Here is a 13,594-nt window from a genome sequence, read left to right as displayed (position 1 = left end):
TAAATACATAAAGCATAATAAACATGCATATTTTTGTAAGGATCTTCCATTATTTATTGATATGTCAAACTCATTTAAAGACAACATGCCCAAATTACTACACTGCATCCTCTGTCACCAAGCTCGTTTTTGCCACCATAAAGAATAAAAAGGCAGTTATGTTGTAAACATTAACTATTTTCAGTATGCAAATGAAAATGCTTTTATTAAAAAACAAAACAGTAAATACAGTATGTCTTTCAGAGAACACTGGAAAAAGATCAATTTTATTAAAAAAATTAAATTGACCAAAATGTTATACAACACAATGTAAATGTTTCAAACTCAAAAAAAACACCATGAAGACATGCATGTCAAGTGTGCAATATCATCTATAAAACTCAATCAGCACAGCATCAAATAAACACTGATTGTCTGAACAATGGAAGACAGAGAAAGTGTTCAGGAAAACAAACACCTGCTAGCTTTGACAATAACATCATGAATTCACTTCATGACTGGAGCTACACTCTAAAAACTGCTGGGTTGAAAACAACCCAATTTGGGTTATTTTGACAACCCAGCGCTGGGTCAAAAAGGGACGAACCCAGCGCTGGGTTGTTTTAACCCAACCAGTTGGGTTATCATATTTAACCCAGCCTGCTGGGTTGCCTTTTTTATGGTTTAAAATGACTATATTGCAGGGTTTAAAAAAACAGAGCGGGTGTTTTTTTTATCACTGTATTTCAGAAGGAAAACTACTGTATTTAGAAAATGTTCGATATCATTTCGCATGTGCTTGATAAGGCAGCGTTTGTGAGCTCAGTACCGCTCTGCAGCCGTTACCGGAGAAACCTACCTCTCCCGCTCTTAGCGCCTCCTGCTGGCAGAAAATAAACTCGCAGAGTGCAGCCATGTGGGGAAACAATGCATTTCTACGTTAAAATTAACCCAAATTGAGCTAGGCATTAAACCTACAAATGTTGTTCATTTTAAATATCACTTTTACACACAAATAATAATTACCAAAAGGAAAATATTTATTAAAAACAAGAGAAAAGTCAAAAAGTAACATGTTAGAAGAAATGCAGAAAAGGATGGCATTAACAGCTACAGAGTTCATAAAGCATTGAACATTTGATGAATATAACTTAAGATCAAATTGGACTTTGTTCAATTGTATATATTGTATTAAAATATACGAAAACAAATATTATAAATTTACAATTAGTTAAGTTTTTTTCCAACTATTCTGGCATGACAGTACACAAATAAATCACAACATTAACTTTGATATTATAACATTTAACAGACGCATGTGTGTGTGTGTGTGTGTGTGAAAGAATGTGAGCAGGTGTATGAATGACAGAGTGTAAACTCTTCTACTAAACAACACAGAAAAAGCATTTAACTTTTTTTTTTTTTTAACAAATTATACACTTACAGTTTGTTTCATAGTCCATGAATACAGATCATGCATCACGGTCAATTTTCATGATCTCTTTAGCATAACTGATGTAATCATGAAGAAACCCCATCTGCACAGCATGTGAGATCTTCTACATCATCCAGGGCAGCGTCCTCCTTTAAAACCACCGCTGCAGTTTAGGGGAAAGAAGATTCTCCTCTCTGACCAGGATTCATCCCAGTCACCGCCTGTTCTTCATCAGTGGCCTAAGAGAAACACATTTGAAAAAATTAAACATTTAATTAAACTATCCATTTTCAGGTAGAGGTGTATTCACATCCGTAAGGACAGGTAAATAATCTGTTTTAAAGTTTCAACACTTTGTGTGGTTGTTTAATGTCTGTCTATCACAGCTCTCATGAAGTCTATAATGGCAGCACTAGTGTGAGGACATGCGATATTGTTTGAATAAATATTGCTTTCAGAAAGCTTCTTTACTGAAACATTAAAACAGTCATGACATTCACATACCTCACAATATTCACGTACATGGAGGGCTGCTCTTCAAACCGCTAGTTCACCAAATAATTAAAATGTTTATAATTTACTCTCCTCATGTTTTTCCAGACTCATACAAACTGCTAATTTTTTGGAAAACGTATGAATATATTTAATTTTCTCTTTTTGTGTCCTCCATTGCTGGTCTGGGAGACCAGTATTTTATTTTGAACATACATGTTTGCTATCATATAATTTAAGATGTATTCATATATAAATATCAGAATTTACTTCTACAATAACTCTATATTTATGAAGCTTGAAAATACTGATTATCTAAACTATAAATGGATTAACAAATATTATGAGAAAACTAAAAATATATTAATTTATGTTGTAAAGACAGACAAAAGTCTTATAGGTTTGGAATGACCTGAGGGCAAGTAAATGATTTTTTGTGTGAACTTTACCTCTAAGAGCGAAGACCAAGAGTAATGACTCTCCAAATCAGACAACTCCAAAGTTGGTTTGAGTTCTGCAATAAAAAACACAGACATCAATGGTCTTAATGAAATGAGCACGTAATCACACTGTTGTTGCATCAAAATGTGAAGTAAACTGGCAGGAGACAACAGAAAAATTTATTTTCTAAAAATAACTTACATAAAATCTCAAAGGAATGATGCTCTCCCATGTCTCTTGCTTTTAACATCTACAAAAACAAAAAACAAACATTATTTTACTCTTAGTAAAAAAACAACAACTGATAACATGAAATTATGAAGTTTACTTGCCTTAAACGATCTTTCCCTCTCTTCAGAAGAAGCTGAGAAAACCACCTCCTAACACAAGCAGACTTGTGTGTCCTTAACTCCAGTTAGTTTGAGTTCTGCAAAGAGGAACATCAATGGTTTCAATAAAATATTAACATATACATACATACATACATATATAAAATCACACTGTTGTTGCATCAAAATGTGAAGTTAACAGGCAGGACACAACAGAAACATTAATTTTCTAAAAAAAAAAAAGTAATAATAATTTAACTTACATCAGTCTAAAAGAATGAAGTTATCTTGTCTCTGGATTTCAACATCTAAAAAAAACACACACATTATTTTAGTCTTAGTAAAAATAAAGATAACTTGATGTTATTCTGAAGTTTACTCTCCTTAAACCGTCTGTCCCTCTCTTCAGAAGAACACCTCCTCCTCATCCTCACACAGGTCTGTGACTCCTCACACAAACAGCTTCTGTGTCTTTAACTCTCAGCGCGAGGACAATGAAGACAGGAGCTCGACAAGTCTGAAATATTACATGTAAAACATACTTTTAACAGTTACCACTTCAACAGCCTCAAAATAATTATGCTAGTCTGTACTACACAATGCCGTTTCCTTTAGGAGACAAACATACATTCAGTTTAACCGCGAAAAAAAAAGACAAATTCACATGAGCGTAACCGTGACCATAACCGTCTGTTAACGCCTCAAAAAGTACAGATAATGTAAAATCTTATGTAAATATGACCAAATACACTCACAGACGTTATATTAAAAGTACATCCTCCGTTCAGTGACGTTACATGAGGCAGTTAAGACCTCCGTGTCCGAGGCGAAAACCGCGTCCGTTTTTTTTATATATAACGTTATATAACGTTAAGCTCCTTTGTTTCCGCCTTTCATAAAACCTTCCGCCTTTCATACAACCGGGTAAACAATAAAAGATAACTTTACATTTTGAATATTTAACGTTACTTACCATAGTCTTTCACTCGCTTCTCGCTTCTATCACGCTAAGAAAATGGCGGCTGCTCGCACTGGAGACGTACGATTTTGACGTGACGTGCGTGCTCTCCTTCACGTCCGCGTCCTCAACCCACCTCGCTGGGTTAAAAAAGAGAGTTATTTTCAACCCAAACTTGGGTTAAAACATCCCAAAGTCCTATCCAACGGCCTCAACCCAGCAGTTGGGTTGAAAAAACAACCCAGCGTTTTTTAGAGTGTAGGGGATGACTGTGTATGAATATCTCCTTTACTAAAACTCTTAATTAAAGTCTAAAAAGTTCACTGTATGAAGCTTGAAAAAGAGAACAAAATGCTTTATCAATACGAAAAATACTATTTTTAACTATTGTTTTCATCACTGGTTCTGTAATGTATTCATTATGAGCTTATAAATAAAACAAAGTTACATCTTCTGCAAAAATCAAACCACTGCAAAGTCTAATCACTGATCCAGGGACCATATCTGTGTGTGTGGGGGATAAAGAGTTAACGAGGTGAGTCCTTGTGCATGATGGAGAACTGCAGTGTTATCCTCAAACAATCCTGTAAAACAGAAATATTACATTACATTCAACTTATACATCACACTGTGTTTTTTTTTAGACCATAAAAGCAGCCTCTGTAAAGATGCTGTAAAATTAAATGTTAAATGAATCCATTATTGAAAGCAAGTAATTAATAACAAGCTATAGTCATATGAATTCTTTTGATAGTGTCAGATGAGACCGTCCTGGGGCTTGTACAATATCATACAAGTGTTAAACTGGATTATTAAGACTGTGATGTGTTTAGTACAGTATGTGAAATATTGATAATTAGATATTAAAAATCTCTTTAAACACATAAGTGTCCCATAAGGCAGTGGCTCCCAATCCTGGTCCTGGAGAACCCCAACACTGCACATTTGAGATGTCTCCCTGATCAAACACACCTGATTCAACTCATCAGCTCATCAGTGAAGACTCCAAGGCAGATAAGAGAGACGCCAAAACCGTGCAGTGCTGGGGTTCTCCAGGATCAGGATTGGGAAACACAGTCATCAGGTCATGAAAAGTTCGACACACACTCGTGGTCATCATGCTCACTCGAACACTAGGCCAAATACAGGAAAGACTTCAAATAAGTAATCAAGTGGTCAAGTGAAAAGATGGCAAGTGTGGGTATTTGGACAGTGCAACAGTTTAAGAAACAACAAATGCTGTACAAATTATAACAGCAGGAATTTTTGATAAAAGAGACAAACTATCACAGACTTACTGCTGCAAATATCTGCCTCCGCAGCTTTCTGTCTTCTCCATTTCTGAAGGAATCCCTCTCCAGAAACACCACTGGGCTGACTGCCTTTACGTCTTTTCAGCTAAAAATAAAAATAATAAAAAAGGGGAGAGAAAATAAAATTTAATTATATACAGAATGTTAATAATGATCTGTGAGCAATATATATATATATATATATATATATATATATATATATATATATATATATATATATATAAACTGATATGAATGAACTGCAAGATGGAAAACTACATGTTTTATTATTTATTTTTAATTTGATTTTTTTTTTTTTTTTTTGGATTCACATTAAAAGGTATTAAAAGCATGGTACAGAACACATGATTACTGTGATATCTGTCATATAAAAGCACATAAAAACACTAACATTACAGTGATACAAACATAGCTGGTTTGGTGATTATTGTATTGTTGTATTGATTATTAATATATCATAGTAAAACTACAGTTTCAGTTACTAATGTCCCATTTACTGTGTTTTAACTTCACATTTCATTTATTACTATTGTGTCGTGATTACCATGATTTTACTACAAATACAACTTACATCATTGATCCTGAAATTAATAATAATATAAAACGGATCGAAGGTCTATGGCACGTCACGTGACAGATAGAGTTTAATCACACTAATTAGCAGCTGTGTTCATTTATTTAAACGCAATGAAACTCAAAGACAGCCGCGGATGACCGATATAATACAGCGATTAAACATATGGCACTAATCTGATTAATAAAGAAGACAGAATACATTTGATAAAAGGCATTAAAAGAGCGTATATACGACTACTCACCCAAACTGTGGAACTGATAGCAAGTATCGCGCGATGTGTGCTGAATGAGACTTCTTGAACGTGATTTCATTGCGATAAACATCTCATGTCCTCGTGTCGAATTCTGACGCCAAAAGTTTCCCACTGAAAGCAATGAAGGTCGTAGTGCTTCGATAGTCGACGCCGAGAGGCACATTTGGCGTCATAAAAGTGACGCTAGGGGCGCTTGACCATGCTTCGGTTTTTGACGCCTTTGGAGTGAGAATGGGTTGCAACTGAAATATCTCCACGTCCAGTTTCCTAAAATCTATTATGAGAGACGGTTGATTTTCATGAGAGCAGTTTCTTATCCACACAACGATAGAACCAAGAGTTAGAGAGCGATCACAGTAGAGAGTGATGTTGTCTCCTTGTCTGACTTTCATCTCCACTTCTTCTCCACAGATTATTTTCTGAGAGAACAGTAAGATGTCTGTAAAAGCACAACATAATCCCATGAAGCACTTCAAAGTGTACGATTATACCAAAATATTCACATTAGTGACATTTTTTTTTTTTATGTTGCTAGAGAAGTATAGGTTTTCTTACACGTGAGCACGATGAGAGCAAGTATTGTCTTCTCCATCTCAGTGAGTGATTGTGCATGACACTGACATTGAAACTGGTGAGGGTCTTAATGCACGTCAACTTCTATCTGATTGGTCCACGCCAATGGAAAGCTTGACCTAAAATGGTCTGCGTCATGATGGGTTGGCAGTAAATTGAGGTGTTTGTTTAAAAGTAACAAAGAATTACCTTATAGACTTTTTTTCTTCACTAATTTGGCTTTGAGGGATCTGATTGGTTCATAAAAATTGAATTGTTCAAGATAGATTTTGTTTATCTGATAGATATGTTAAACTATATATTTGATTCAGACATGAAGATAAGGCATCTTATTAGAGACAATTTGCAGTTTACATTTCAAATTCAATTTGTCAATTCATGCCTCTCATGAGTTTTTGAATCAAAGTTAACTTATAAAATTCATATGGTTCTTTATATAATTGTAATGGGTTCAATTCAGCATCTAAAGATCTCAAAACAGGAAACCCTCAAATCTTTCATTCTGACCACTTACAAACACTTCACAATTTCAACTCGTCATGAAACTCTCACTTCACATCTCTTTGTGGATCATTCTCTTCTCTTAACACCCTACTTCCTCAACAAACAGGAAGCACAACCACAAATAGGCCAACTTTATATATCAGATATGACACAGATGTCTGTTTTTCTGTGTGTTCAGCACTGGGAGCTGTCCAATGTGCTGAAATTTTTTTTTTTTTTTTTTTTTTTTTTTACATTGGTAGGCCTATGCTTATTTTAAATAGATTTACATTTGTGTGCATGCTTATGTACGTTTTTATTTATTTATTTATTTAGCAAACTGATGCAATTCAATTAAAGGCAAGATATTAAATTTCTTAATTTTCTATTAAAATGGACCAAAATGTTAGAATGGTAACAAGCAGAGATGGTCTCATTATTGTAAGATACCAAGGTTCTACCATTGGAGAAAGTGTAACTTAAATCATACCTCAAGTTTCAGTGTATTCAGACTGAAAATTCCAACAGGAAAAATGCACTTTGAATGTCTGTATGATACACTTAAATAAGCTGACCAAAAAAAAAAAAAAAAAAAAAAAAGACCTGTGGAATGCTTTTAGTATGAATATGTTAGCCCATTTAGAAAATATAAGCATTCAAGACCTCCTTCACACTTCAGCATTTGAAAAAAAGGGCAAAAACTTTGAATAGTAGTGTAAAATAACTTGAAAGGCAGTGACTATAGCATGCACTGTTAAAAAAAAATGTGTGAAATTACTGTATGTTCCAGGTTAATAACTGTACTTTCACATAAATTTCACAATGAGACTGCACACTCAGAATTTTCTTGCATACAAACAGCATCGTACTGTGTGTTTATCTCAGCATGTAATGCAGCATGAATGGATCATGCTGTAGAATTTATTTATTAGGGACCAAGCACCGAAGGTGCGTAGGCACCTGTTGTATCTGTTGCCATTATTATTCAGAAGTTATAATTACAAAAATATTCAGCTCCATGCCCTGATGGTACTCTAAATGTTTTTGGCACAGTGCCACTTTGTGAAAAAAAAAAATTGGAGTCTCTAACTCAAACTCTCTAGCCCCACCACTTGTCTAAACTTTCAAAAAAGTTATGCTAATAACTTTTGAACTGTAAACCACAATATATATATATATATATATATATATCTTATTTATTGGCTCATGCTGAGTCGAAAGGATACCAAAATGAAAAAATCGCAAAGTTTAGTTTTTTTGATATTTTCTATTGTTTGCAAAAACTACTCTTTCGAACTTGTTCTAGGCCATTGAACCAATTGTCACGAAATTTGAACCACATCATCTTCTGACCACGCTGACAAAAAGTTCAAGTTGATTAGCCATATTGTTTTTGAATAGCATGTGAATGATTTCTATGAAAAGTATGCAAAAGTGGACATGAGGCTCTATCTCCGCAACGGTTTGTCCTATTGAGACCGAACTTGGTGTGTGTTATAACAAGCATGACCTGAGATTACCTGCAGTGTTTCGGCACTGTGCCCCCTAGTGATCAGGAAATATGAAAAATGCATATGTTTGCACATAACTTCTAAATGCTTTGGCCAAAAATCACAAAACTGGTCTCTTAAGATTCGGTGGGTCATGTCAAGTCGAATAACATTTTATTTTTTATTTTTTTTCATATTCATGACTTTTTGAGAATGGATTGCAACAATGAAGCAACTGCTGAGATTCATCTTTTAAAGTTGTGACAGAAATATTCAACATACAAAACACAACAATGGAATACAATAAAATAAAAACTATACTTACAACCAGTGTTGGAGTTAACGCATTACAAGTAATGCAGTTTATGTAATCAGATTATTTTTTAAGAAACTACAGTCAGTCTGTGTTTCATTTTTAGAGATGCTGTAAATATACTTACTCATCCATCACAAGGTGTGGGGGAAGTCTGCAACTGCTAAATAATGCAGGCATTGCAAGTATACAAAACCGACCTCACCACAGACTCACCGTATAAACATTTACAAACAAAAACAAAACTATGTCCTTTCTATCTCATATGTAAATAATCAGCAAACTGGATGGAAACATTTGTGGTTAAGATTGTTATCTTTATAACTGAAAATAATGTGACCTTTCTTTGAAAAAAAAGAAAGAAAGAAAAGAGTGTGAAGGTCCTTTGAAGAGCAACTCAAAGGGTTCAAAAGAAAAACTTAAACAAACAAAAAATGTATTTCTGCTTCATTTCAAGACATCACTGTAATGGGATGTAAAAAAGAGTGTGATTTAAGAAAATTTGATGAGGCTTATTGGAAAAAAAAATGAGTCACATAAATGTTGCGGTCATCCAGTTGAAGAGAACTATAAACATCTTAAAGGGGTCATGAATTGAGAAACCAAAATTCCCTTGATCTTTTGACATAAGAGGTCATTATACTATATATATATATATATATATATATATATATATATATATATATATATATATTTATATATATATATATATATATATATATATATATATATTAGAAAATAAAACTTTTTGATTAGTCTAAAAACAGTTTATATTGAAGGCAGTCTGCCGAAACGTTGGCTTTTAGAATGTTCTACTCTATGATGTAATCACGCCGATTCTTGCATGTAGTGTAAATAATGAGTGCAAATAGTGCAAACCGCTCCTGCAGGTTTGCCTTATACAACGTTAGGAAGATTAGACCCTTCCTGTCAGAGCAAGACACCCAACTTCTTGTCCAAGCTCTTATTCTCTCCAGACTGGACTATTGTAATGCTCTTCTGGCGGGCCTTCCTGCATGTACTGTCAAGCCTCTGCAAATTATCCAGAATGCAGCAGTGAGGGTTGTCTTAGTTCAATGAGCCAAAAAAAGCTCATGTTACTCCTCTCCTCATCAGGTTACACTGGCTACCAGTAGCCGCTCGCATCAAATTCAAGGTACTGATGCTTGCCTACAAGACGACCACTGGCACGACACCAACATACTGTACCTAAACTCACTGGTTAAATCTTATGTGCCCTCCAGAAGTTTGCGCTCTACAAGTGAACAACGCCTTGTGGTACCATCCCAAAGAAGTTCAAAATCACTCTCACGGACCTTTTCCTGGACTGTGCACAGCTGGTGGAATGACCTCCCAATTTCAATTCGTACTGAGTCTATACTAATTTTCAAGAAACATCTAAAGACTAATCTTTTTCGCCTGCACTTACCCAACTAAGACTAGCACTTTTTCCTTTTCTTGTCTTTTCATTTAAAAAAAAAAAAAAAAAAAAAAAACCTGGCTATGCGTTCTAAACTAGACTAACTGAGACTCGTCATGGCACTTGTATACTGTTGTTGTTCTCTTGTTGATCTGACTGCACCTATTGTTCTCATTTGTAAGTCGCTTTGGATAAAAGCGTCTGCTAAATGATTAAATGTAAATGTAAATGTAAATGAGAGCCGAACACACAGGTCTATTAGAAACTGAATGATAAAGATGGCTCTAAAGACAACATGATGTTGTACAGTACCAAGTTGTGGACAAACTTGCATTCCTTCTTATTCCAGCATTAGAAAAGATTAGAGCCACTTTATTTGTAATAAAGATCCAGACCACGTCAGTAAGAACTTGGTCCTTTGTTCACTTTATTTTACCACAGATGCACGATGCTGTGCCAACTATATTTGGTCTGACAGTAATGTCGCAACACAAGTGGGTTACTATTGCTTTACCTTTTCTCACAGATTGTTTGTTATGTACTGAGTTTATAAGCGTTTTTGATCTAAATCACAGCAGGATTCATTTTATGAGGAATGTACTGTATGCTCTCAAACATACACAACTATTAGCCAATCATAGCAGTGGACGTTTACTTCCAGTTTACAATCTGCCGTGCCTATACAAAAACAGCATTCTGATGAGGGGGATAAAAAAAGAACAGAAATTAGATTCTTATTTCTAAAACTTGAAAACGTACTGTAACAATTGGACCTCAGAGAGCAGTACGAAATTAAAATAATAAAGGCAATGCATGACCTCTTTAAACTAAATGGTACATAAAACAGGAAACCCACTTCCACATCCTGTTATTCATCACTGTGTGTCCACAGAGACTGTATGGAAACATACTAAAACACTTTTACTGAAAGAAGAAGAATAACAGCTTAAAAAGAAAAAATAAGAATTCTTGCTTCATATTTCTATGATTTAATCACAGACAAACATTTTTAACAATAAACATGCCATAAGCATAATATTTCAATGAAAATGGCTCCTTCAGCTTTCTAATCTATTAAGTTTCTGTTCGGACAGGAGCGTAAGTAGTGAAATCTGAACTCTGCATTTGTGTTTTCTTTTGTCGGTTTTGTCTCCTGGTCATCAAGTCCACAGATGCATAACACACTTCGCTATCATAATTTTCCTGTAATAAAAAATTATGTTTTGATTTAAATATATAACATTACTGCATATATTTACTTTTTACATGGAACACTTATTAACAATGTCTTATAATATTTACTAACAATGAGCAACGTATTTGTTAATGTATTTATTAATCTTATATGTAAATGATATCTGTTAATATAAATTATATTAACAGATAGTTAATGTTAACTTTTTATTTTTTTTATTTTACTTGTTCATTTATTTATTTATTTGCCACCTTATTGTAAAGTGATGCCCAAATCTTTTTAAGCTACAGAAAAAAAGAAATATTCCATATTGTGGATAAACGTGCGTGTTTCATTGGTCATACCTCAATAATATTTCGACTTTTCAGCTTGTTTTTTTGATCAGTTGCAGAATCTAAAATGGAATATTTAAATTAGAGCACTGCAATTCATGCAGTATTTAAAAATATATATTTTGTCATTGACAAAATCTGTAACACTTAGGCAGTATAAATCTGTGAATAATCACCTGTAGCTTTCCTACAACAGAGGCAGTACACACAGATGGAGGAGAGGAGAACACACAGGGGACACACACTGAACAGCAGCATCCAGCAGAGCACACAGTCTGATACAGGAGGTGGTGTGGAGGGGGTGTCCAGGGGTCCAGAACAGGAAGTTACTTGCTCAGGATAAAATAAATACAAATGTATCAGTGATTTAAAAAAAAAAAAAAACTTCATAAGAAGGCAAAGATTTCCAGAATTACACAAAAAAATTTTGTAATAATGTCTAACAGAAGTGTTTTCTTACCTTCCAGAGAAAGACGAGTTGTTTTGTTTCCATAATAATACACCTCAGATTGCGAGATGAAGCCTTTTTCATCTTCATTTACCTTCATCTCTAGTTTTGCACAGTAGTACAGTCCCAGATCAGACACACTGATGTTAGTAATATGTAGATCATAGGATTTACTGTAGGGATTGTGAATAAATCTGAATCGCTGAAATATCTCCACGTCCAGTTTCCTAAAATCTATTATGAGAGACGGTTGATTTTCATGAGAGCAGTTTCTTATCCACACAACGATAGAACCAAGAGTTAGAGAGCGATCACAGTAGAGAGTGATGTTGTCTCCTGGTCTGACTTTCATCTCCACTTCTTCTCCATAGATTATTTTCTGATGAAACAGGAAAACTGTAAAAGTAAATAATATCTTTATGTAGCACTTGTACTGTACATATTCACAGTGACAGGTTACTAAAAAAAAAAAAAAAAAAAAAAAACACTAAAGATTTATATATATTTTTTCTTACACATGAGCGTGATGAAAGCAAGTCTTGGCTGCTCCATTTCAGTGAATGATTGTGAATAACTGCCACTGGTTGAGGGTCTTAATGCAAATGTAAACGCTTGTCTGATTGGTTCACACCAATGGAAAGTATTATTTAAAACAGCCTGCATCATGAGGGGCTGGCGGGAAATTGGGTTAATGTGTAAACACAGAGTGAGTGCAAAATGATCATTTGTTACATTTTATCCTTTTTTGCTCTGATATGGCGTCATGAATAGGAAAATCTTAAACCTATTCATGATTGGACAAATATGCAGAAAAGGCTACATTATTTGATTATAAAATGTAACCTGTGTTTGTTTGATAACAAGTATGATTAGCATCAGAAATGATTCTCACATGAAGATAAGCCCAAAATTATGTGCTTTCCATTTCACATGCAATGAGAAAATGTATAAACTTTGAACTGTAGGACTGTCATCGTTTTATTGTAGTGGATCAAAATAAGAATCTATTATGCAACAACTTCTAAACATGTCAGAACAGGAAACCCACAGGCCTCATTTAGAACACTTATGGTATAACCTCCTTACATTTATATCCTTTACACCTCATCAAACTTTCACTTCACATCTCAGATTATTGATCATCAAGCAAGTATGTTTCCATTATCTTTTGTTTGCTTTTGTGTTAGTTAAAGTTCATGTATTTGCATTGAGGCATCTATCTCACATTAATTCATTCAGGATAAGTTTCATATGTGTTCTTATAGATACGGGAATAGCTGTCTAATAAAGTAAGGATACAATTGAAGAATACTGAACCCTCATATCAACGCAATGTTGTGCTTTGTGAAGACAAAATTTAAATTAAAATTAAAAGCCTAGGAAAAGTTCAAAAGTGTACCGTATAAGCCCAGTATGATTTTTAATGCTTCACATTTCATTAATTAAACTGTTACATTTGATGGATTTCTTAATTAGTCAGCCTAAAGACCTAGTGATCAAAGAGGCCAGATATTAATGACAGTTTTAAATTTTCGCCATTTCCTTTTTTTTTATTTCTTAGCT

General features: G+C 34.2%; 1 protein-coding gene and 2 long non-coding RNA genes across 4 annotated transcripts; all 3 read right to left on the bottom strand.

Annotated features, from left to right (window-relative positions):
* Positions 1-998: 998 nt before the first annotated feature.
* Positions 999-2,599, bottom strand: LOC127948705 (uncharacterized). Its single transcript, XR_008152155.1, has 3 exons — positions 2,549-2,599; positions 2,356-2,420; positions 999-1,653 (listed from the first exon to the last, which is right to left on the bottom strand). It is a non-coding gene; the product is annotated as an uncharacterized LOC127948705 (long non-coding RNA).
* An 80-nt stretch (positions 2,600-2,679) lies between these two features.
* On the bottom strand, positions 2,680-5,071 carry LOC127948704 (uncharacterized). 2 transcript variants are annotated; one of them, XR_008152153.1, is made up of 5 exons: positions 4,933-5,055; positions 4,607-4,767; positions 3,650-4,218; positions 2,940-3,193; positions 2,680-2,774 (listed from the first exon to the last, which is right to left on the bottom strand). It is a non-coding gene; the product is annotated as an uncharacterized LOC127948704 (long non-coding RNA). The 2 variants fall into 2 exon arrangements; XR_008152154.1 differs by lacking the exon at positions 4,607-4,767 and having other exon boundaries at positions 4,933-5,071.
* Positions 5,072-11,055: 5,984 nt separating this feature from the next.
* On the bottom strand, positions 11,056-12,394 carry LOC127948698 (uncharacterized). The gene is made up of 4 exons (XM_052545337.1): positions 12,044-12,394; positions 11,760-11,912; positions 11,596-11,645; positions 11,056-11,259 (listed from the first exon to the last, which is right to left on the bottom strand). The coding sequence occupies exons 1-4, from the start codon at positions 12,381-12,383 to the stop codon at positions 11,131-11,133; spliced, it is 672 nt and encodes a 223-aa protein (XP_052401297.1). The 5' UTR covers positions 12,384-12,394; the 3' UTR covers positions 11,056-11,130.
* Positions 12,395-13,594: the final 1,200 nt, after the last annotated feature.

This window comes from Carassius gibelio, chromosome B1, assembly GCF_023724105.1.
Source record: "Carassius gibelio isolate Cgi1373 ecotype wild population from Czech Republic chromosome B1, carGib1.2-hapl.c, whole genome shotgun sequence".
Lineage (NCBI taxonomy): Eukaryota > Metazoa > Chordata > Actinopteri > Cypriniformes > Cyprinidae > Carassius > Carassius gibelio.
The sequence above is the reverse complement of the archived record's forward strand: the minus strand, read 5'-3'. Positions and strand labels throughout refer to the sequence as shown.